Source organism: Anabrus simplex, chromosome 7, assembly GCF_040414725.1.
Source record: "Anabrus simplex isolate iqAnaSimp1 chromosome 7, ASM4041472v1, whole genome shotgun sequence".
Classification (NCBI taxonomy): Eukaryota; Metazoa; Arthropoda; class Insecta; order Orthoptera; family Tettigoniidae; genus Anabrus; species Anabrus simplex.
The window spans coordinates 304,094,379-304,115,852 of NC_090271.1; the positions used below are offsets into that span (position 1 = coordinate 304,094,379).

Genomic DNA, 21,474 nt, shown 5'->3' on the forward strand with positions numbered 1-21,474 from the left:
AAAATTGAGGGCCGGTGTGATTTTGTTGCACGATAATGCAACACCTCACATGGCCCACCAAATGTCCGAACTCCTGCAGCGATTCAAGTGGGAGGTACGGCAACATCCTCCATACAGTCCAGACTTCGTACCATGCAATTATCGTGTGTTCCGTAAGCTGAGAAAGGATCTCGGTGGACAATGATTCCAAAACAATGAGGAGGTGAAAGCAGGGGCCTGTTCCACGAACGAACTTTGCAACTTTGCACTTTTCACTTTTCAATTCTTGCAAAGTGCAAAGTCTTTCTGTTCCACCATGAACTAGGTTGTACTTTTCAATTTCTTCGCAAAGTGAAAAGTCTTTGCGAATGAGTGATCCGATCGAGTTTATTCCATAAGCAAACTCTATAGGCCTAATACCCTATGATTTTAATGCTTTACTTTTCGCGGCGAACTTGGCGGTATAATTGTCGTACTGTAAAATTTTTTATCATGGGAAAGAAAGGTTATTACAAGAAGCTCGCTGTGCTGGAAGTTGTCAAGGACATCTTTTTTTTTTTTTTTACATAACCTCTCAAATGGTGACACACATCAATGTTAACGAGAGTAGGCTACCGTCAACACATCCACACACAGAAGGAAATTCACCCTTCATTAGAAATACCGTCACTACATTAAGTGGTTTATCAGGCTAACGTACTGTTAGGAAATATTACATTTACTATAACATCTACAACTTTGATAACAGTTCAGCAAATAATTGATTTTGATGTCCCATGCATTGCTGCTACACGATGCAGCTGGGCACCTTTTACTAACTAATGTATATAACCATATAAGAATTTGTTCTTTTTTTGGAAAGGAATTGACTTCTTTTTGTTGCATGTTTCAATAAATGACCGATCATTTCAAGAATATAGTCAGCCTGTGTTGGGGCAATACAAAATCACTCCCAAAATTACTTCGAAGTGAGGTTATGAAAATTAATCGTGTCTTTGTACATTCTCTTATCGGATTCTTCATCACTGTCCTCACTTGATGCTGACAAAAGCTCACGTCGTAACGGGTTTATATCACTAAACTAAATTCTACGCTGAGAAACTAATGTACATACTTGTTAATTAACACATGAAAAGGGAATCATCTCTTTGCAAGATTTATGAAAACTTTTCACTTCATTTCTTTGCACTTTGCATTTTACATTTCTGTACCAATGGAGGTACATAACAGGCTTGAAAAGTGAAAAGATTCCTACCTTTTCACTTTCCACTTTGCAAGCTAAATCTGAAAAGTGATGGTGGAACAAAATCTGAACTGAAAAGTGCAAAGTGAAAAGTTGCAAAGTTCGTTCGTGGAACAGGCCCCAGCTGTCTCCAGGTGGTTTACATAGCGCTGGAGGCGATTTTTACTCATCCGGAATCGAAAAGTTGTTTGACCATTCCGAGAAATGTTTACAGACTCTTGGGGACTATGTAAAAAAGTGAACTTACATTGTATGTTGTCACAGCCGTGTTGCCTATGTGTAGGTGGTTTCATAAATGGCCATAACTTGGAAGTGTAACATTTTATATTCACCCTCGTAGAATGGTTTTATATGAACAATTACATTCTATAACTTTCTAACTCGTTATTTTTATACGAATACACTAGTAAAATCTATGGTGGTGTTTTAGCATGCTCTCTGGTTGTGATCTCTTTGCAATCATGTGAAATGTGCTTTTGGTTACAAGTGAATGTCAGTTCTGCAGTATACAACTTCCACTTAGTTTGCAGTTTTCAGTACCTGTGAGCACATGGTACACCTGTATGATGGTGTATGTTTTTAGAATAATTTATAGAGTTTGAGATTGTCAAAGAAATGAAAGTGTTCACTGTTAGCTTACTGAAGGAATTTCATATGTTGCCATTTGTTCTCTATACAAAAAGTGTCATGAATGGTGGGAAATCCTCTGTAGTAAAACACATGAAACAAAAAAGCATGAAAGTTTTTTCAAGTCATGAAAGTGGTAACATGAAGTGAGTAAATACACAGTTGAAGCACATTATTATGAATACCTGCAAGTATCCAGAGTAACCGCCCTTCGTGGCACGGACAGCATTTAGACGTGCTGGCAGTGACTCAGTCAGATGCTGATAGGTCTCCAGATGTATCTGGAGCCATCCTATTTGTAGTGCACCCTACAACTGTTAAGGGCGTATGGCAGAGAAGACAGATGGCAAACATGACGATCAAAGTGGTCTCACAAATGTTCAATTGGATTGGGGCTGTTTGGGGGACACAGAAGAAATATGACGTCTTGATCATAATCTTCCAGGCATGTGTGAACACTTCTAGCTGTGTGCCAAGGCACATTATCATGCTGGAAGTTCCTCTTCTCCCGAGGAAGGACAATCATCATGAACGGGTGGATGTAATCATCAAGGATGGATTCTAAAACAAATTGATCTAGAATGCCTTCCACACAGATGATAGGACCTAAAGAATACTACAAGAACATTCACCAGACCATAACATTGCCCCCACTGACTTGTGAAAGTAGTAATGAATATTTTTAGTATGTAAGTAGAATGAGTATTTTCATCCTTTTAAAATGTGTATGAAACAATGTAAACAAATGGTAAACTAACATACAGCACAATACAAATATAGATTTGTGAAAAAAAAATCTGGTAACCTTACTTGAATATGTTGCCTGAACTGTTAGTCCTATTGTAAAATGGAGGCCACTAGATGTACTTAGAATTAAATTTTCTACAATTCACATAAACTGTGAACGTACTCCAGAAACCATGAATGTGGAGTGAAACTTGTGGAATTTGCTACAGTGAACAATCTTTGTTTTCAAACCCAGTAGAGACCACAGAAACCTTCGATCGCCTGCATGGAGTAAAGAATCTAACCCCAATTTGTGTTTCATTAGCTGTAACGAGAGGGGACACTCTTTACAGGTCTCAACGCATTAAACCTGGCAAGGCTTTTGGTTTCAGTGAAATTCATGCATTCACCTGTGAGGGAAAAAAAATATATATATATATATATATATATATATATATATATATATATATATGCCGAGCACAGTTTTATACTGTCATTTTGCTAAAGAAAAAAAAATTATTTCCATCCTAAAACCCGATAAACCTGCCAACCAGCCTCACAGTTACAGGCCAACAGTCCTCTTAGCACTTGTATACACTTTTCAAAAAAGCAGATCTACAACAGAATCAACGCATTTCACTCAGCTAGCATCAGACTTAAATGCAGCTTCGGCAATTAAGTTAATGTCGCCCTCATGCTACACTAAGGCAGGCCGCACACCGGACGCGTCAAGTCACGTCAGCGACACAGAGACATGACGCATCAGAAAGGAGCACAGTGATAAGCAATGGAAAAACACAAATCGCCGCACACCGGTCTGCGTCTTGATGATATCATCAGCATCCTGCTGCAGACACGAGCGATAAGACACTGCATGTTCCATTTCTATGCGTCATGTCTTAAGCAAACACCTTCTCGTATAGTTCTGTTCCTGCTTTTTCTGAGCAGTGCCAGTGAACACAAGTGCCAGCATGAATGAAGAACAAATCAACATTAAATTAGTGCAATCCGTGGAGAAATATCGAATAATATATGATTATTCGCTACCAGGACATTCGAATAAGAACGAGGTGGATAAAGCGTTGCATGCAGTGTCCAAAGAATTAAATTTAAATGGTAAGTAACTTACATTCAGTAACATATTTATTAATTAGGTCCATGTACAGTAATTACATGTTTAATTATGTAAGAATAAACATTTCTTGCGCAACCAGAATTACTGATAATGTATAGTGCAGCTATATTTATATTTATTCTATAGCGTACTTATTCTGCCAAGAAAGGGCTACGTTTGGTTTCATAAAGTAAGAACACAAGTGATTTCTTAATTCAACAGCCTCAACTGTTGCTCTTCTGTTGCAGGGTTGCAATCTCTGCAACACACGCATCGTATTGTCAGTATTTTCATCCTTATCTGTTACACTCGGTTCACTAAAAACGCCGTCTTTTAGTCTAATGAAGTTATGCAGAACACAAATTGCTCGTATTATGTTGTCTATTTTATCAGGTTTGCAGGCTATAGCTGTACCGAGAACTCTAAATTTAGAAGCAAGCATTCCAAAACCACATTCTACACTCTTTCTAGCTCTGTTAAGCCTATAATTAAAAATCCGCCTTTCATTTGTAAGTTCTCTTCGCGGATAGGGTCTCATGATATGCTTCTGTAATGGGAAAGCTTCATCACCAACGAAAAAATAAGGAAATGGTGAACAGTGATCATCATCTTTCGGTAGCCTCTTGGGATCAGGTATATTCAGTGTGCCCTGCTGAAGGTTTCTTCCTAAAGCTGAGTTTCGCAACACGCCACCATCACTGTTTCTGCCATAGTCACCAGCTTCTATAACAATGAAAAGTCCATCTGCATCAACCAAAGCTAATAGAACAATAGAAAAATAGCCCTTGTAGTTATAGAAGGATGAGCCACTGTTTATCGGACACTGGATACGAACGTGTTTCCCGTCTATGGCACCAATGCAGTTAGGCATATTCCAGAGTTCCAAATATCTTTCGGAAATATTCTCCCATAACTCCTTTGAGGGTGCAGGCATAAACTCAGGTTGAAGTGTTGTCCATACTGCCGAACACACTTCATCCACAATTTTGCCGATTGTTGTTTCTCCTCTTTTAAACTGAAAGCTCAAGCATCTGAAGCTGTTGCCAGTAGCTAAGTACCTGGAAATAAAGGACCATGAATACTATTACTGCTAAATTAAATTTTAAAAAGCTTGTAAAAAATTATTTTAGCCAAATTAAACTATTGACAATTGCACTCATATACACACATTCTATAAATTTAATATCATTGAACTGCACTGTTTTTGTTATAAAATGTTTGTTGTGAATTTATTTTTTATGTGTTAATAAGCATTCATTGGTATAGCTATTGTATGTATAGTCCTACTATAGGGCTCTGGCCTCAAGGACATCCTTTATATGAAATAAAATAAATAAATAAATAAATAAATAAATAAATAAATAAATAAATAAATAAATAATAATAATAATAATAATAATAATAATAATAATAATAATAATAATAATAATAAGTGTATTTTCTCATTGCAGTGGCCACCTGTAAAGACAAATGGAGAAACTGTAGGAACTGTTGGTCCAGATACTTAAGGCAAGCTCCTACCAGTGGTTCAGCAGCAGTAACCAAAAAGCCCTACTATCTTGCAGACTACTTGGCGTTTTTGACACCATTTACGAAATCAAGAAGACAAGTGGGAAACGTAGAAAATCCGTATGAAGAGGAGCAATCTGCTACAGAGGAACAACCATCATCAGTGGCCATGACAAAAGAAAACGACGAGGAGAATAGTGCTCAAGAAATTATGCAGCCGCTACCTCGAACACGTAGAAGAGATACAAAAAGAAGCGCCATTAAAATGGATATTGACGAAGTTTTCTCTTCATATATTCAGATGAAAACAAAGCGTACGGCTGAAGCGGAGTGTAATAATCCTGATGAGTTGTTTTTCAAAAGCCTGCTACCAGATGTGGCTAAATTATCACCTGCAGCTAAAAGCTCATTTAAGTTGTTTGTGCAGCAAAAATTAAATGACATGCTGTACGGATCAGCCAGGAATGTTCAGTGTAGTGATACTCATTCCCATCCATCAACTTCCGTATTGCATTACGGTGGTCAGACGGGCTCCTCATATACTATCTCACCATTCTCGTATGCAGAGAATTTACCAGAAGAAAACGAGGAAGAACGTGATCACTCATACTGATAAGACGTAGTTACAAAGACAGCACTGTATGGTATGAAGTTATAAGTGAAAAAACCAAAACATTGCACACATATTATTTATATACTTTGTCAATATGAACAATTTCGCAGCTGTGTTCATCATCTAATAAATAATAATAAATAAATAATAAATAATTTAATTATTTTAACAACAAATTATTATTCTAAGCTTTGAACTTACCTTAGTGTTATAAGTAGCTTTTCATCAGGACTTATAGCCTTCCTGTAGTTTGTGTCTTGTTTTCTTAATAATGGAGAAATTTTCTGAAGAAGTTCTGTGTAGCTTTCGGGGTACATTCGGTAGTATGACTGGAATTTTACCGGATCTTTTAGTAAATCATGCGCTAAGGTATAAGCACCATGTTGAGCACACGACATATTAAAATCATGAATCCATTTTCTTTTCCTCTTGTTACGCAATTTCAACCACATGTACAGCAAAACATCATCTTCACTCGAGGAGGCCATGTTAACAGCTGATAATGCGTAGCGTATTGATGCAGACACATGCTTCTCCGGTGTGCGGCTACAAGTCTGCATCACGAGTGAGACAAACAAGCGAGTCGTTTTTCATGTTGCGTTGCAGATGTTGACGCGTCCGGTGTGCGGCCTCACTTAGGCTGGACTCCAGAAACAGCTAGACATCACTGTAATTGTAGTTTTTACTGCTGCATTTGGTTCAATTTATAGGGAAGGAATGATTTGTATCCTGCCTTATAGAGCCATCATGCAGATCATCAACAATATGCTTACGAAGGAAGTACAGTAGAACCTCGATAATTCAAAATCGGTTAATTCAAAGTCCCGCCTAATTCTGAAGCCAGTGGACCTTCCTCCTGAGATCTGTTGCAGAACTGAGCAGACCAGAATTTCTTTTCAGAAACTCAGAAAACTTCTGACAAGCCGTAACCTTGCCGTTACATTATGGAAATGATTACTCCGGTGCTATGTTTTCAGCATCCTACTATACAGTATTGAGGCTTGGACACTAACTGAGACCACGTGCAAGAGATTGCAGGCATTTGAAATGTGGATGTATTGAATGAGCTGAAGATACCTTGGACAGCTAAAATGACCAATACAGAAATTTTGCACCGTATGAATAAAGAACCAGAAATTCTCACCTCCATCAAGAGAAGCAAGCTAGAATACTTTGGTCATATGATACAGAACAGTAAAAACCACCTTTTACTGAGACAGAACTAATAAAATAGTCTCCTTGTTTGACATTTTCGCATCAGAGATTAATTACATGTAAATCAGAGTTTATCTCCGTAGAAATTGATTTGTGGCATCTCCCTGCGAGATGTGGACTTAATCTTTAAGGTGATTTAAAATCGTGAACTGCTTCCTTCTCCTATGTATGAGGATAAATTACTATTCATTCGAAACTTAATTCTATGCAGCTGCCTGAAGTTATGTTGCGACAGTAAGATCCTGTCTGAACTACACTCTACCAGTGGTAGAGCGAGTTCCCTTGCCGGACTGTAGCCTATTGCACAGCCCTCTGGGGCATCACCCTTCTGGCGTAATTAAGCCAACTTCTGCTTGCTGTTGTGAGAGGAAGAGTGAGACTGTCTGCCGTGAACATGGAAGGCGAACAGACGCGTGTCCCTAGCTTCACTGTGAAGCTCATGTACAAGTTGGACCCAGGATGATCTAGTGGATATTAGGGGATTCATTCCCCTACTGAAGTGCCTTTCTTCTCTGGATGGACTCTTGGAACATCGCAGATGTAGTATATTTAAGAAATTTTATTTTATTTTCTGCCTCGAGTAAGTATGGCGTCTAGCTTCAACTACACCGCCAAGATTGTAAGTTCAAAAATTTTTCAACTTGTATCTATTATGATTTCATCTAAGTGCTTGTGCTGGGTGATTAGTGATACATGGCAAATCTTATCTGAAATAACGACATCAAAATTTTTCCTGAACTTGAGTTTGTGAATAATCTTTTTTCTTTCTTTTTTTGCGGCATGTTAATGTTGGAAATCAGTTCCCATGGATTTGTATTGTGGTTCAGATATGGACGTTCAAAATCAGAATCCTTAAAGATGTATTACTGTTATTGTAATATTTATATTACTAATATTAATATTATTTCTGTTTTAAAAAAAAGGTGATGCCTTAAGCCCTTTATTAGAGGGGCTGTGTTAGGGTAATGGAAAGATACTAAGCGAGGTAGTATTCATAAGGTTTTACCGTGCGGTTATTGTCTAGTTCTGTTTATTCTGTTTTTCTTTCCATTTTTTTTTTTCTCCCCCTCCCCTGGGAGCTTGTTTTTCTGATTTTTCTTGTGGTCTGTAAATTGCATTGTTGCATCCCTAATTGGGATTGACTCTACTCTTCCTGGGGTGAGCACTGATTGTTGTTGTTGCTATGGTGATTTTGTATTGAATGTTGGCTATGAATGGATTTTATGTTCCAGTGGGATGCTGTAATGTGAATTGCTAAATTCATTTGACCTTATTTTTCGGCAGATAATTTGAGTGCGATTTGATTTATTTCTCAATATCTCTGCTTATCCTCGGAATATTATTTTTCTGATTTTTCCCTGATTTATTGGGGGGATTTTCTTTGTTTAATTCTGTGTGTAAGTGGGTGTGAAAATCCTTGTGAGAACTCCTCGCCTAGTACCTTAAAGAGATTTTAAACTTACTTTGTGTATTTTCCAAGAGAAGGAAACATTCAAAATAATTTATTCAAGCATTAGATTAACTGAACTGATGATTTGTATGGATTTAATCAAAGCCAAAGGCATTGAACTGTGTCATTATTTGAAATTTATTCACAAGGAAGGTAGGTTAGCTTAGTAAAGTCTCTAATATTGGGTCCCAATAATCTAGGTCTGATCGATCCACAGGGTATTTTGTTGATTTTTTTATTTTTCTTTGTTAAATTTCTATTTTAAATTTTAATTCCTGTTGATGTTCCGTTTTCATGTTGTCCAGAGTTTATATTTTTTCTTCCTTTCTTTCATTAAATTTACATATTTATTCCAAAAGTACCTTGTAGACATTTTGAATCCATACAGTGACAGTTTTATTTTCTTTCCTTCCACGGGTTATGGTCACCGGGTCTATTCGTGGCAAGTATTGCACGTTTATGCGCTTAAGGGTGTGAAGAATACTGCCGTACTGTGGTTGCTGTTTGAGTTGGTTTTCTGAAAATTTTGTAAGTTAAAGAAGAAGGATGTCTAGTTATAGTTAAGTCTAGAGAATTAAGAGTTTTGTGTTGTTCTGATGCAAGGGTAAATTTAATGTTAGAGACAATGTTGTTAAGAACGTGCTAGTTATAACAGCCTAATTTTTCGTGCCTTGAACACCCCTATGTCTAAAAAAGATTTAAATAAGGAACTGTACACCATCCGTACTATTGCTAAATTTAATGGCTTTAACAACTCTTTCATAAACTGTATCATCAACAAATTCAAACACCGTCCTAAAACCACATTAACAAAAGACAAAACCAAACCCACTGCATTTTCTAGTTTTACTTTCACTCAAGATGCTTATAAAATAACCAATGTTCTTAAAAAAACACAACATGAAAATTTCTTTTAGAACCAATAACAGAAATCTTGATATAATACACAACTCTAAATCACAAAATAAATCTAATGCTTTTTCTAAATCTGGAGTATACAGATTCAAATGCAACAACTGCAGCTCCTCGTACATTGGACAGACTGGACATAACTTTAATATCAGATACTCCGAACATATCAACGCCATTAAATACAACAGATTCTCTGCTATAGGACAACATATACAAGACTCCAAACATATTTTCACCAATATTGAAAAAGACATAAAAATACTTAAAATCATTAACAAAGGCCCCCTTCTAAACACTACTGAAAATTTGTTATTCACATTGACCAATACTTCAACCCTAATTTAAATTTAAACGACATTTCTGAAAACCTAATATTCTTTTCGACTTCCTAATTCTTCTTCTCAAAAATGCTAAGTTTCTAAACCCGAATTCAATTATCCATGCCTTACACAGTTCCTATCCACGTTTTCTACCTCCAATAACCCATCCTCCTAACCCACCCTAAACTACCCCTCCTTTATTTCCCTATCCTATCCTTTCCCATCTTCTTTTAACATCCAGTTCTTTTAATCTTCTCTTATCTACTAATCCTCCTCCTTTATATCTGATCCCATCTTTTCTTTTTATCTCTCCTCTGGAAAAAAAAAATATTCCGAATTGAACTGTATACTATATTACCACCTACAGTTCAGATCATTACAACATTCAAATTTACCTTACTCATACCTTACGCTACCTTAAGCTACCTCAAGTACGACCTGAATTCTTATCTTCAAGAAATGCATATGTGTTTTTCATTTGTTTCCAATATTGTGCTTTTTACCATTTTTCTCTTCACAATTGTTTTTTACGTCAACTGTTTCCGTAAGAATCTACAAGATCCTATTAACACTGATACATATGTCAATTATATTAAATTGATATTTTCGCGACTGAAGCATTAACAGCCGTGATCATTAAGCTATTCACCGAGTTTCGTCGGCATTTAAAAGCACAGCGCCGGACATTGAGTAGGCCTATGTTGCGCTGATCTTCAGGAGCTAGCATCTCACTTCAATTAAACGGCTTGTCGATTTCTACACATTTTTGGGACTTCATATTTATTAAACCGTGTTGTGACTTAACGCGTGACAGTGTATGCAGGCTGGTTGACTGAACTGTTCACCTCTTCTCGTAAACATTTTGAGGCACAGTGCCGGACGCTGCGCGTGTTGTGCTACTCTTCACAGGCTTGCGCCGTGCTTCATATAAGTGACTGATCTTCAACTTCTTCTGGATTTTATGATTTAAAATCACACAGGGCTAATCCTTATTGTCTTCTATTGCCTCTTCAACTGCTTTTGAAAGACTTATCCTTTAATTTCTTGTTTTCCTATGCACTGTTTTTGTATTTTTAATCGGCTGATGATGACCCAGATTGGTGGTCGAAACCGGTACTGCTTTTAATCAAATAAGAATGTAACACTACATTTCTTATTTACTTGTATTGAATAGGTTGAACCATTTTATTTCTTATTTCAATTTAATGTCTTAACTCTCTTTCCCATTTTCCCAGATTTTATAGCTGTGACAATAATATTACTGACCAGCTTTTTTTCCAAACTATTGGGCCGAAGCTTCCTGCAGGCACCTGCAACACAATGAATAATTTTTGGCATAGGACCAATAGGCATTACAGTATATATGTGAGTTGGTGCGCTAACAGATTGTGTTGTAGTGTGCGTGTCTCTTTCACCAACAAAAGATAGGGTCTGTTTAGACCGCATTTCTCGCTCAAATCCACACTGGTCCATGTTGTAAATTAAGGAGGGGTATAATTAATAAATCGCCCAATGTCTGTCTTCACAAACTCCTCCACTGCTTTGGTCAATTTCTGCATTGTAATATACATGGGATCGTGAAACAAGTTTAGCAATCTTCGTGCTCTTATTTCTCTGTATTTTGTTTAATCAGTCCATGCACGAGATACACAAATCACCCTTTATAACAAGAAGTCCTTGTAAAATTTCCAGAGCCCATAGTCACAATTCTTCATCACTGACATTTCTCTTTGCTTCACTAGCCTCCTGAAAGTGAGAATAAAGTTTCCTATATTTTTTTTTTTTTTTTTTTTTTTTTTTTTTTTTTTTTTTTTTTTTTTTTTTTTCCCCTTCCCATTCGATTTTCCAACTGCATCTTCCATATGTTAAATAGATGTTCCAATTTAACCAAGCAAAAGTGCCTTCGAACCTTTGTAAATGACCGGTTCTTGCCACCTGTATTAATCCAGAACTTCACAGTTCTTTCCTTATAAGCATTGCTGATAGTGGGCCTTTCAGGTTTCTTTTCTGGACCTCTATAACTTGCATGGAAACAGAATTGTTGCATCACTACATTCCGGGGATAATTGTTGGAGGCTCGAACTCTGTCCATCATCGCTTATGGTCAGAGAACAAGTTCTGCGATCAAAATTGCTGCAGCTATTACCATCATTCCTGTTCTCACTTATTTGAAGAGATGTCTCGATCAAATGATTAACTCTGTTTGATTACTCTAAATTAAATAAATTACAAACTGACCCACTTCTTTTGAATTTATTCCTCCCGAAGAAGGAAAACCTCAATAACTTAAGAAATAACTCAAATATATTATTTTGTATTGGTCTGCCTTGTCAATACTCAATAGTATAAACTCACATTTATTATTTACATAATTATATGCTGTACATGTCTTGGGAATGCTGCCATTCCCTTCATCATGCACAAATATAAAATTTACTTAGCATGTCTTTTTTTCTTGCTAGGGGCTTTACGTCGCACCGACACAGATAGACCTTATGGCGACGATGGGATAGGAAAGGCCTAGGAGTTGGAAGGAAGCGGCCGTGGCCTTAATTAAGGTACAGCCCCAGCATTTGCCTGGTGTGAAAATGGGAAACCACGGAAAACCATCTTCAGGGTTGCCAATAGTGGGATTCGAACCTACTATCTCCCGGATGCAAGCTCACAGCCAAACTTAGCATGTCTAAAACCATTCTTTATAAGATTATTACTTCTACATAAAATAAACAAAAAACAAAGGCCGGAGTTCCTAAGCTTTACATTTGTGCTTGTCCTTAAACAGTTATCATAATATTAATAATCTACAACAATACTTCAAGCAAGTCCATTTGTGCATAAAATAATTTGTTAAAACTGAAGATCCATATCTCTATAGATGTGATTTACATTGCCCCTTTAGTGTGTCAAATTCTTGTTGGATGGAGCATTCCAATGATAAGTTGTCTAATGTGCATACGTCTGTAATGACAAGGTGTATCCTTTTAACTTATAACTGCCAAAGATTTAACTAGAAAAGATCTGTCTGCCAGATGTGTGTTTCTTCAATATCTACAGAAAGGAGTAATGAAAATAAAATGATAATAATCCTACTGTAACCTTACATAATAAAACCCAGGCATATAATGAGCAAAAGCTTACATTTATGTGAGGCAGCTGTTATACGCAGTACAGTCATTAAGTTCCGAGACTTGACGCCTGGAGGATAGGCACCCACACGACTGTGTTGCACACAATGCCGTATTACATGGTGTACACCTACACAGAACCACATCCTCCCTCAAAATGGTCACCATTGGCCGTTAACCACTTGAACAGAACCACACCTACCCTCAAAGTAGTCGCCGTTGGCCGTTATGCACGTTTGCCAACGTCGATATAGCTGCTGAAAGCACCGCTGAAAGGAAACACCATGGTTCGTCTCCAGTTATAATCCGATTGAGAAACGTCGGATCATCGTCAACACTACTGATGAGGTGACCACAAATCGTCTTGCGATCATCATGTTGGTCTTGCGACAGGATTCGTGGCACACTGTGCTGGGTAACATGAGACATGTTGAAGTCATCCATAAGAATTTTGTGGCAAATACCATGGCTGACCCCTCTTGCTGCTACGAGATCGTCTACCGATTGGGAGTAGTTAGCACACACCAACGTTGCAACTTCTTGGATCTTGCGTTCCGTTCGAACTGTTTGTGGCCGACCAGTACGCCCATCATCTTCCAAACTGTCCTGTCCTTGCACAAAACGTCGGTGCCACCTAAACACAACACTGCGACTCAATGAGTCCTCACCGTCAACCTGCTGCATCATTACAAACGTTTTGGCAGCGGTTTTGCCTAATTTTTTATATAACTTGATGTTTGCCCGTTGTTCAAACTGTGACGTCAAGGTCCGACAGGCGCATTCAAATCACCGCCACAACAACGACCGTACGTCTGCTTCCAGTGCATGCACTCAACTGCCTCTTGTAGGGACGAGAGACTAACTGACATGGTACCATACCACGACGCCACCTATGCGCTACAGTGCATCACAGCGCCATCATGCGGTCAGTCTCACAACTTAATGACTGTACTACATACATAATGAGGTGGACCAGCTATGTCAATAAAGGCAACAGACTTATGAGCGGGATCGTGTGCGTCCAGGAGAAGGGAGGGAGTAATGAGGGGAAGCCTATGCTGTGTAGAAGGGGAATGTTGATATGTGCTATATCCTCCTTCATTTCTTCCTTTTTCTTTTGTTCCTCTATCGGACTGATAGTTTAAACAGCGAGTTTTCTTTTGCAGTATATTCATTCAAATTATTATCCCTATATTGGAAAAGTTGCAAATTTACAAGTTACAGAAACAAAATAGTTCTAACAAGCAGATTTTCCATGTTACTAAATGAATTCATAATATAACTAATTTAAAATATTCAAACAAAACTAATATCTTATTAAAACTGTACAAATAAGAAAAATTCTCACCCTAGAAAGCTCTATCTGTCTCCCTGGAATAGCACCCTGCAACAAGTCCGTGCTCATAACAGCCATTTGTCCTGGTATGATCATGTATGTTGGGATTGCTGAAAATTCTTCATGATTTTCATACAGAAATTTGAGGTCATTAGGTCTGCTTACTGAAGCACCAACTACAAGAAAGGGAAATATTCAAAATGAAATGTGAAATTTCTATTATTTAATGTTCAATAATGCATTAACAGTCAAAGCCCTCATTTAGTGTATGGTCATTTCCCATTTTCCTGTACTTTACATACAACTATTAAGATTCCTGTAGAACAAAATGAATGTTACCTAATCCCATTTCAGAACTTTTTATAATTCTAACTACAAAATGGTTGATCCTCAGTCAAACACTAAATGGGACTTTCACAAAAAAGAGAACACACAAAATAAAATGAGTACATTGAGTACATACCTCCCAGAGCATAGAGTATGAGATCTCTGGTTGTATAGCTGAAGTCTTCCACAACAGTTTGCTAAAAAAAAAAAAAAAATACTTATTCAAATTATATACTTAACCTCTTAACATACAGATTGTTTACAGAATTGTGCTCCCTTTTCATTTTTTAATTGCTAAAATGGAATATTAATTGAAGTAGTGTGTCATTAACAATGAGAGGAAGTTTTATGAACTTAACAATGAAATATAAGCCCTAATAAAGTCCCTATTTTAAAATCCCAAGCACACCTATGATGCTGTTTAAATATACAATTTTTAAACTTGCATGTGAAATAAAGAAAAAACATCTCAGCATTAAATACTCAACATCTTGACACTGACTGCAGAACAAGAAAGGCTTTGTTTATATGTTTTTGGACGTGTGAAATGCCCTGAAATAAGCATCTTCTCTTGAACTATCCTCAAACATCTTCAGAACTATCAGACTCATTGAATTTAATATTGAAACCTTTGTCAGTTTCCATTTACACAGAATGCACAAGGTACACTTCAAAAGCAATAAATAAGAAAAGCTGCCAGAATAGGCTGGCTGAGTTGTAAACATTCACTGGCAGTCGAGTGGGAGACATTTAATGTTGAACACTGCTAAAGCAGTATAAGAGTTAGGCCACTCTCATTTACAATAAAAGTCTGTTAAAGCGAGAATTCATAACGGCGAAAAATTTACTCGCTATAATGAATGATGTAGATGATGATTCCCATAGGGAACCTAAAATATTTGTCCTGAATGAGTAAATTTATAATACCAATATAATGGTCCGTTATTGGACATTATAAATTTTCCAGCTAACTCATTCTTGGTTGCCTGCGTTTCGCCCTCGTGTGCTAAGTTAGGCTCGTCAGTTGGGACTTTTAGTCCTGCTGTTAGTCCCAACTGACGAGCCTAACTTAGCACACGAGGGCGAAACGCAGGCAACCAAGAATGAGTTAGCTGGAAAATTTATAATGTCCAATAACGGACCATTATATTGGTACTATAATGAATTGTCGTTATATCCAATTTTTCATGAAAGTCGAGGAAAACCCCTTACATATTAAAATCGGTATGAAACGGCAGTAAGTTTGTTCAAAACTTGCGTTTTCATGGACAATATCCACACTACGAATTGCTTGTTTGTTATTTTTCAGAATCCGATACTACATGAAAGTGTATGTTTAATTTAATTCTGAAAAACTTATAGTATCACCTCAGAAGCCTCTGTAGCAAACGTTCCAGTTTTCTTATTCAAACATCATCGCGTAACCTAACTTAAACCTGAGAGAAATGATAACGTTCTCGCTTTAAGTTTACATGGGAATAACCTCTCCGAAATTTAACCAGACACGATAAAATATGAATTAAAATCTGAAATGAGTGATGCGCTCTGCCATATCTTGAGATGTATCGCATTCCTACTTAATTTCAGTGTAGAGTACGAAAATTAAGCGATTGTTTACTTAGCCTTTATTTCTAATGAGTTAACAACTGCTATCGACCATGTTATTTATGTATTTGTTATGAAAACGTGTTCTCTTCCTTCATTTCTAATTTTCTTTATGGAAGAGCAGTTGACAGGTGTTACTAATTGACTCCAATCGACTCCAATGTCACCTTTGAATGTCGACAAGAGAGCTCACAAGTGCATATAGCAAGAAAAGGGTAATGTAACAAAGATGATCAATCACATTTTGTGGCAAACGTTTCAGTTTTCTTATTCAAGCAGTGTGATAGTACACCTATCACACCCCCGAATTATATGTAGAAGTTAGAGATATTATTGTCAGTATTCGATTTATTATTATTATTATTATTATTATTATTATTATTATTATTATTATTATTATTATTATTTCATTTATATATTTTGCCATTTATATTGATAAGCTGGAAGATATCCACATATGTAGGTATGAGTAATTTGTTTTGCACGAGTGGGAAAAGATTGCTTTAATAACTCTGGTAATTTGAATGAGTCATATGGCTACCCCAGTGTTTGTTGTGATGTACTTGTGTTGGGAAATTCATGAGTCATGTATATATCCCAGCCTGATGAGATGAGCTTCTTGTTGTATTAGGAAAGTTGGTGACTCATGGAATATACCCCAGAGTTTGTTATTGTCTTGGGAGGAAGAAGTAGTTCAGGGCTTGGGCTTGAGAAGAGGACCACCCATGATTGGCTGGCAAGCACCAATCCAGACGTATCATCTGAGAGGAGGGGGATGTTGATGTCTATAAAGGTTGATGATACGGCGGCAACCAAGAACATTGTAAGGGACATTGTATGGGTGATTGTAAAGGAACGAGAAGGAAGACAACTACTACAACTACAAGCAGTAACACTGTATGAAGGAACGACAACTGACACACTGTACGGGAAGGAAGTGGTGCTGATACACGGTACTGGAGTGACACGGCTGCAATGGACTGGACTTCAAACGTTCGTGGAGCGTAGTCTTGTTATGTTCGTGGAAAGTGGCAGATTGTGGAGAGTGCTTGAGCATTAAGTATTGTAGCACTTGTGGCGGCCTAGCATTATATGTTGGTGAAAGCTATCTCAGACTTTCCATAAATTTATATGTTGAGGATCGACAGACGTGTGTATATATCTTTACAACAAGTGTTAAAATATGTGAACACAGTAGTACAAGGTACAGTATCTGTGTGATGTGATAACTGCCGATTATGAGAATCGGTAAGTCGAATTGATAAAGAGACAGTGAAGAGTATTTATCTTCATACATGTACATTGTTCATCGGACCATCTACAAATGGTAGCTTAGTTCTCACTTTCGTTTTCCCACGGTTTTTATTATTGTTGTTGTTGTAAATATGGAGTCTTCCAGCAATATTTTATGTGTGTATTATATGTATAATGTTGTATGTTGATGAGGTGCTCATGCACGGAATTTGTTAAGAATATAGTTAGCTATTTTAGAATCAGTGTTATTGATGAACCTAGGTGCAGTTCCTACCTAATTAGTCGTTTTCAGGAGGTTAGGTAAGGCCTGCAGCAGATGTACCAGTACGCAGCATTATGTACACGCCCTGGGATATACAGTTTATCATGCTCTTATCTAAATTCGAGGGATCCATTCTAGTGAACTCTGGCGCCCATACTACGGACATTTCGGTTAATTATGCTTATTAATTTTATTAAGTTTTTGAGTAATTTTATTTATATATTTTTATTCATGATTTTAATTATTATTATCATCAAAAAAGTTACAATTGGCTTCCCAACGTGTGACTGAATGATTGGTACATCTGTTAGGCTTATAAGCGTAGGTGCACTTGTCAGGTGTGGATGGAATTCTACAAACTATGTCAGTGAAGTGTTTTATATGTACGTGATATGTATGTTGGAGTATGAAGAAATGTTGTAGCGAGTCGAGTATTATAAAATTGAGAAGTAGAGAGGTTGTTAAAGTTGCTGGTACCATGAAACAGGACAGGAGAAGTCAAAAGAATTCCACCACATTGAGTTTATGTAATTTAAGTGAGAGTAGCGAAATGGCTGATAGTAGGAAAGATCAATCGGCAACGATATGTGAGGAATCTAGTACCCCGTCTCAAACTCAGAATGTAGGGAATCAAGGTGAGTCTTCAATGCTCTGTATGATTAAATCGCTACTTAATGAGTTGAAGGGTGAATTGTCCAGTAAGATTGATAGCCAGAGTAAAGAGTTAAATTCAGTGAGTGTTGAATTAAATGCTGTTACCAGTAAAATTGATAATAATAATAATGTTGAATTGTCCAGTAAAATCGATAATAATGATGTTGAATTGTCCAGTAAAATCGATAATAATAATGTTGAATTGTCCAGTAAAATCAATAATAATAATGTTGAATTGTCCAGTAAAATCGATAATAATAATGTTGAATTGTCTAGCAAGATTGATAGTCAGAGTAAAGAGTTGAAGAGTGAATTGAGTTTTTTAAGTAATGAAATATACAGTATTAATAGTGAATTAAATTCAGTTAGTACGGAATTGTCCAGTAAGATTGAGAATCAAAGTAAGGAGTTAAATTTAGTGAGTGTTGAATTGTCTAGTAAAATTGAGAGTTTAAGTAGTGCTGTGAATGGTAGAATAGATGAATTGAACCAGAAGTTTGACCATCAAAGCAGGGAAATTCAGGAAGTCAATAATAAGGTAGAAGCTCAATGCTTGGAATTGACTGAGAAAATTGAATGCCGATTTAATGTAGTTAGGAAAGAATTTGTTGAAAACAGCAAGGAATGTGATAAGAGAATAAAAATAGTGGAAGATAAAGTCGAAGAAATAGATAGAATTAAATCCAATCAGAACGTTTTAGCGAAGCGTATAGATGAGAAGGATGAGAAATTGGAGAAAGACCTTAAGTCGGTAAAAGATGACCTCAAGTCAGTAGAAGGAAATGCCAGAATGGTAGTTGAAGAAGGAATTAAAGCATGTCATGTAAAGTTAAGGCAGGAGATCAGTCAAATCCAAGTAGGTAGCAGCATATGTAATAGGTACGTATCTTGTACGAAGGACTCTGAATTACCCTAGTTTAATGGTCGGCAGTTTAATCCGATGGAATTCTTGAAAACGGTGGAGAAACGGTTTTCCAAGAATCTTGACGATGGTTTGATCGAATGGAGTATGGTTGATGAGATGTTGGATATTGCATTTGTTGGAGAAGCGAGATCCTGGTTTCAAGTTTATAGACAGGGTATTTCGAGTTTGGAGGAATTTAGGGAGAAATTTAGTTCTAAATTTTGGAGTGATGCTATTCAGGGAAGGGGAAGAGATCGCGTGCTATTTGGCAAATATAGACCTCAGGAAGGTGTGTCTATGACGGAATATTTCTTGGCGCATGTTCTGATCAGCCAGAATATTGAAGGTCTAGCATCGGAGAGAGATACAGTCCGCCAGATGTTGAGGCATTTTCCTGAGAAGGTCGGATTAGCTGCATGTATGCAGAATATTGTTATGATTAAGGAATTAGAGCAGCTGTTAGAGAGGTTTGATGCTTTGGAAGGGCAGGGGAGGACTAGGCAAAGTGAAGGTAGAAATTACGGGGATAATGGGAGACAAGGTAATCAGGTAGCGGGAGATAGGAATAATCAGAATTTCAGTCATTCTAGGCAAGGGAATCAGGGTGGTAATTCCGGAAGGGGAAACAGACACTCTAACCTAGGAGGTAATCACCAGGAATATTATGGCAGAAGACCTAATCAAGGGGAATCAGAAAGTAGGGGGCGTACGGATCAAAGACCGCCAGATCAAGTGCCGAGACATGATAATAGTGAACAGTCCACGTCAAGTAATTTAAACCGGAATCGGACTTCTTAGTTGGGTCAGATAGGCAGTCCGATACCGAAATTCCTATTCACGTGATGAAACAGGTAAGTTATGATTTAGACGTGAAAGAGGAATTATTGAATGACCAAGTGTTTTGTGATCAGGAGGAATCTGAAGCTATTATGATTACGCCTGTGATTGAAGTTGAGATTTGGGAGAATAAGGTCACGGCTTTATTAGATTCAGGTAGTGAGAAGTCTTGTATTAATCTTAAGTTTTATGATGATGCTAAGAGGAAAGGACATGTCACAGAGGAAATTCCTGTTAGTAACACTTTCATCTTGTCTGCGGTAGGCAGCAAATCACATAGAATTAAGAGTCAAGTGGCTATTCCAGTTAAGATAGGCAATGAGACTGTTTTTCAGGTATGTTTATTAGTGCCTAATTTAGTATATCCGGTGATTTTTGGGGCTGATTGGTTGGGTAGTGAAGGTGTAAGTTTGATTATGATAGTGCGACGGTTTGATTCTTTTGGGGTAGTTCTCGTGATTTGATGAAATTGGAGTACAAGATCGATGAGGGAATTTTTGTTCATGAGTTGAGTTGTATCCAGGTGGCTTACGATGTTGAAGTAAATGAAGTTTGTGATAGAGAGTCACAGGTAAATCTGTGTCACATGTCTGTGGAGACTGGTCAGGAAGATCAGTTCCTCGAGGCTGTGGACAGAACGAATTTAGTACAGGAGCAGAAGGATTGCTTATTTTCTTTGTTAGTAGAGTATAGCGACGTTTTTAGTGGTAAGCCTGGAAAAACTCACCTTTATGAACATAAGTTTGACATCACTGATCGCTCGAGTTTTGTGGGACCGCGGTACCCTATTCCACATGTTCATGCCAGAGCTGTAGACGAGGTTATATCAAAAATGTTGGAGGATGGGATCATTGAACCTTCAAGTAGTCAATATGTGAACCCTTTAGTGGTTGTAGCCAAGAAGGATGGGAGTGTTCGTGTGTGCTTGGATGCCAGACAGATGAACAGACGCATTGCACCCGATCAACAACGACCTGAGACTACCGAAGACCTAATCCAACGTTTCGATGGTAGGAAATGGCTCACGGCGGTAGATTTAAGCTCTAGTTTCTGGCAAGTTCCCTTAAGGAAGGAAGATCGGCAGTTCACCGCATTTCTTTATAAGAATAAGTTATTTCAGTTCACACGCGTCCCTTTTGGCACAAAAACATCATCTGCCGCACTTATCAGGGCTTTAGACATTGTGTTGGGACATGAAACGGAAGATTTCACCACCAGTTATGTTGATGACCTGGTCGTTGCGTCACATACATTCGAGGAACACATGAGACACTTAGGGATTGTTTTTCGTAAGTTGAGGGATGGGGGGTTCACCTTGAAATTGAATAAATCTACATTTTGTGCACAACACATAACATTTCTACGTCACACTATCACGCAGCAGGGTGTAACTCCAGAACAGATGAAATTAGAACACATTTTCAACACCAGGACACCACATAACGTCAAACAACTTCGGTCC

The 21,474-nt window shown here is 37.5% G+C and overlaps 2 protein-coding genes across 2 annotated transcripts in view; both read right to left on the reverse strand.

Moving 5' to 3' along the window:
• Mfe2 (peroxisomal Multifunctional enzyme type 2) overlaps positions 1–21,474 on the reverse strand; it is a 206,971-nt gene that overhangs the window by 69,982 nt on the left and 115,515 nt on the right. The window contains exons 10-11 of the mRNA XM_067151756.2: positions 14,633–14,693; positions 14,182–14,345 (exon numbers count right to left, since the gene is read on the reverse strand). Of these exons, the coding sequence (XP_067007857.2) occupies positions 14,182–14,345; positions 14,633–14,693 (225 nt within the window). The remainder of the gene's footprint in view (positions 1–14,181; positions 14,346–14,632; positions 14,694–21,474) is intronic.
• LOC137501516 (putative nuclease HARBI1) lies at positions 3,706–6,299 on the reverse strand. The gene is made up of 2 exons (XM_068228576.1): positions 6,013–6,299; positions 3,706–4,747 (listed from the first exon to the last, which is right to left on the reverse strand). The coding sequence occupies exons 1-2, from the start codon at positions 6,297–6,299 to the stop codon at positions 3,826–3,828; spliced, it is 1,209 nt and encodes a 402-aa protein (XP_068084677.1). The 3' UTR covers positions 3,706–3,825.

Coding starts and splice junctions, on each gene's coding strand:
- LOC137501516 (XM_068228576.1), bottom strand. CDS start 6,299: ATGGCCTCCTCGAGTGAAGATGATGTTTTGCTGTACATGTGGTTGAAA. Junction 4,748..6,012: donor AAGCTACTTATAACACTAAG/GTAAGTTCAAAG, acceptor CTTTATTTCCAG/GTACTTAGCTACTGGCAACA.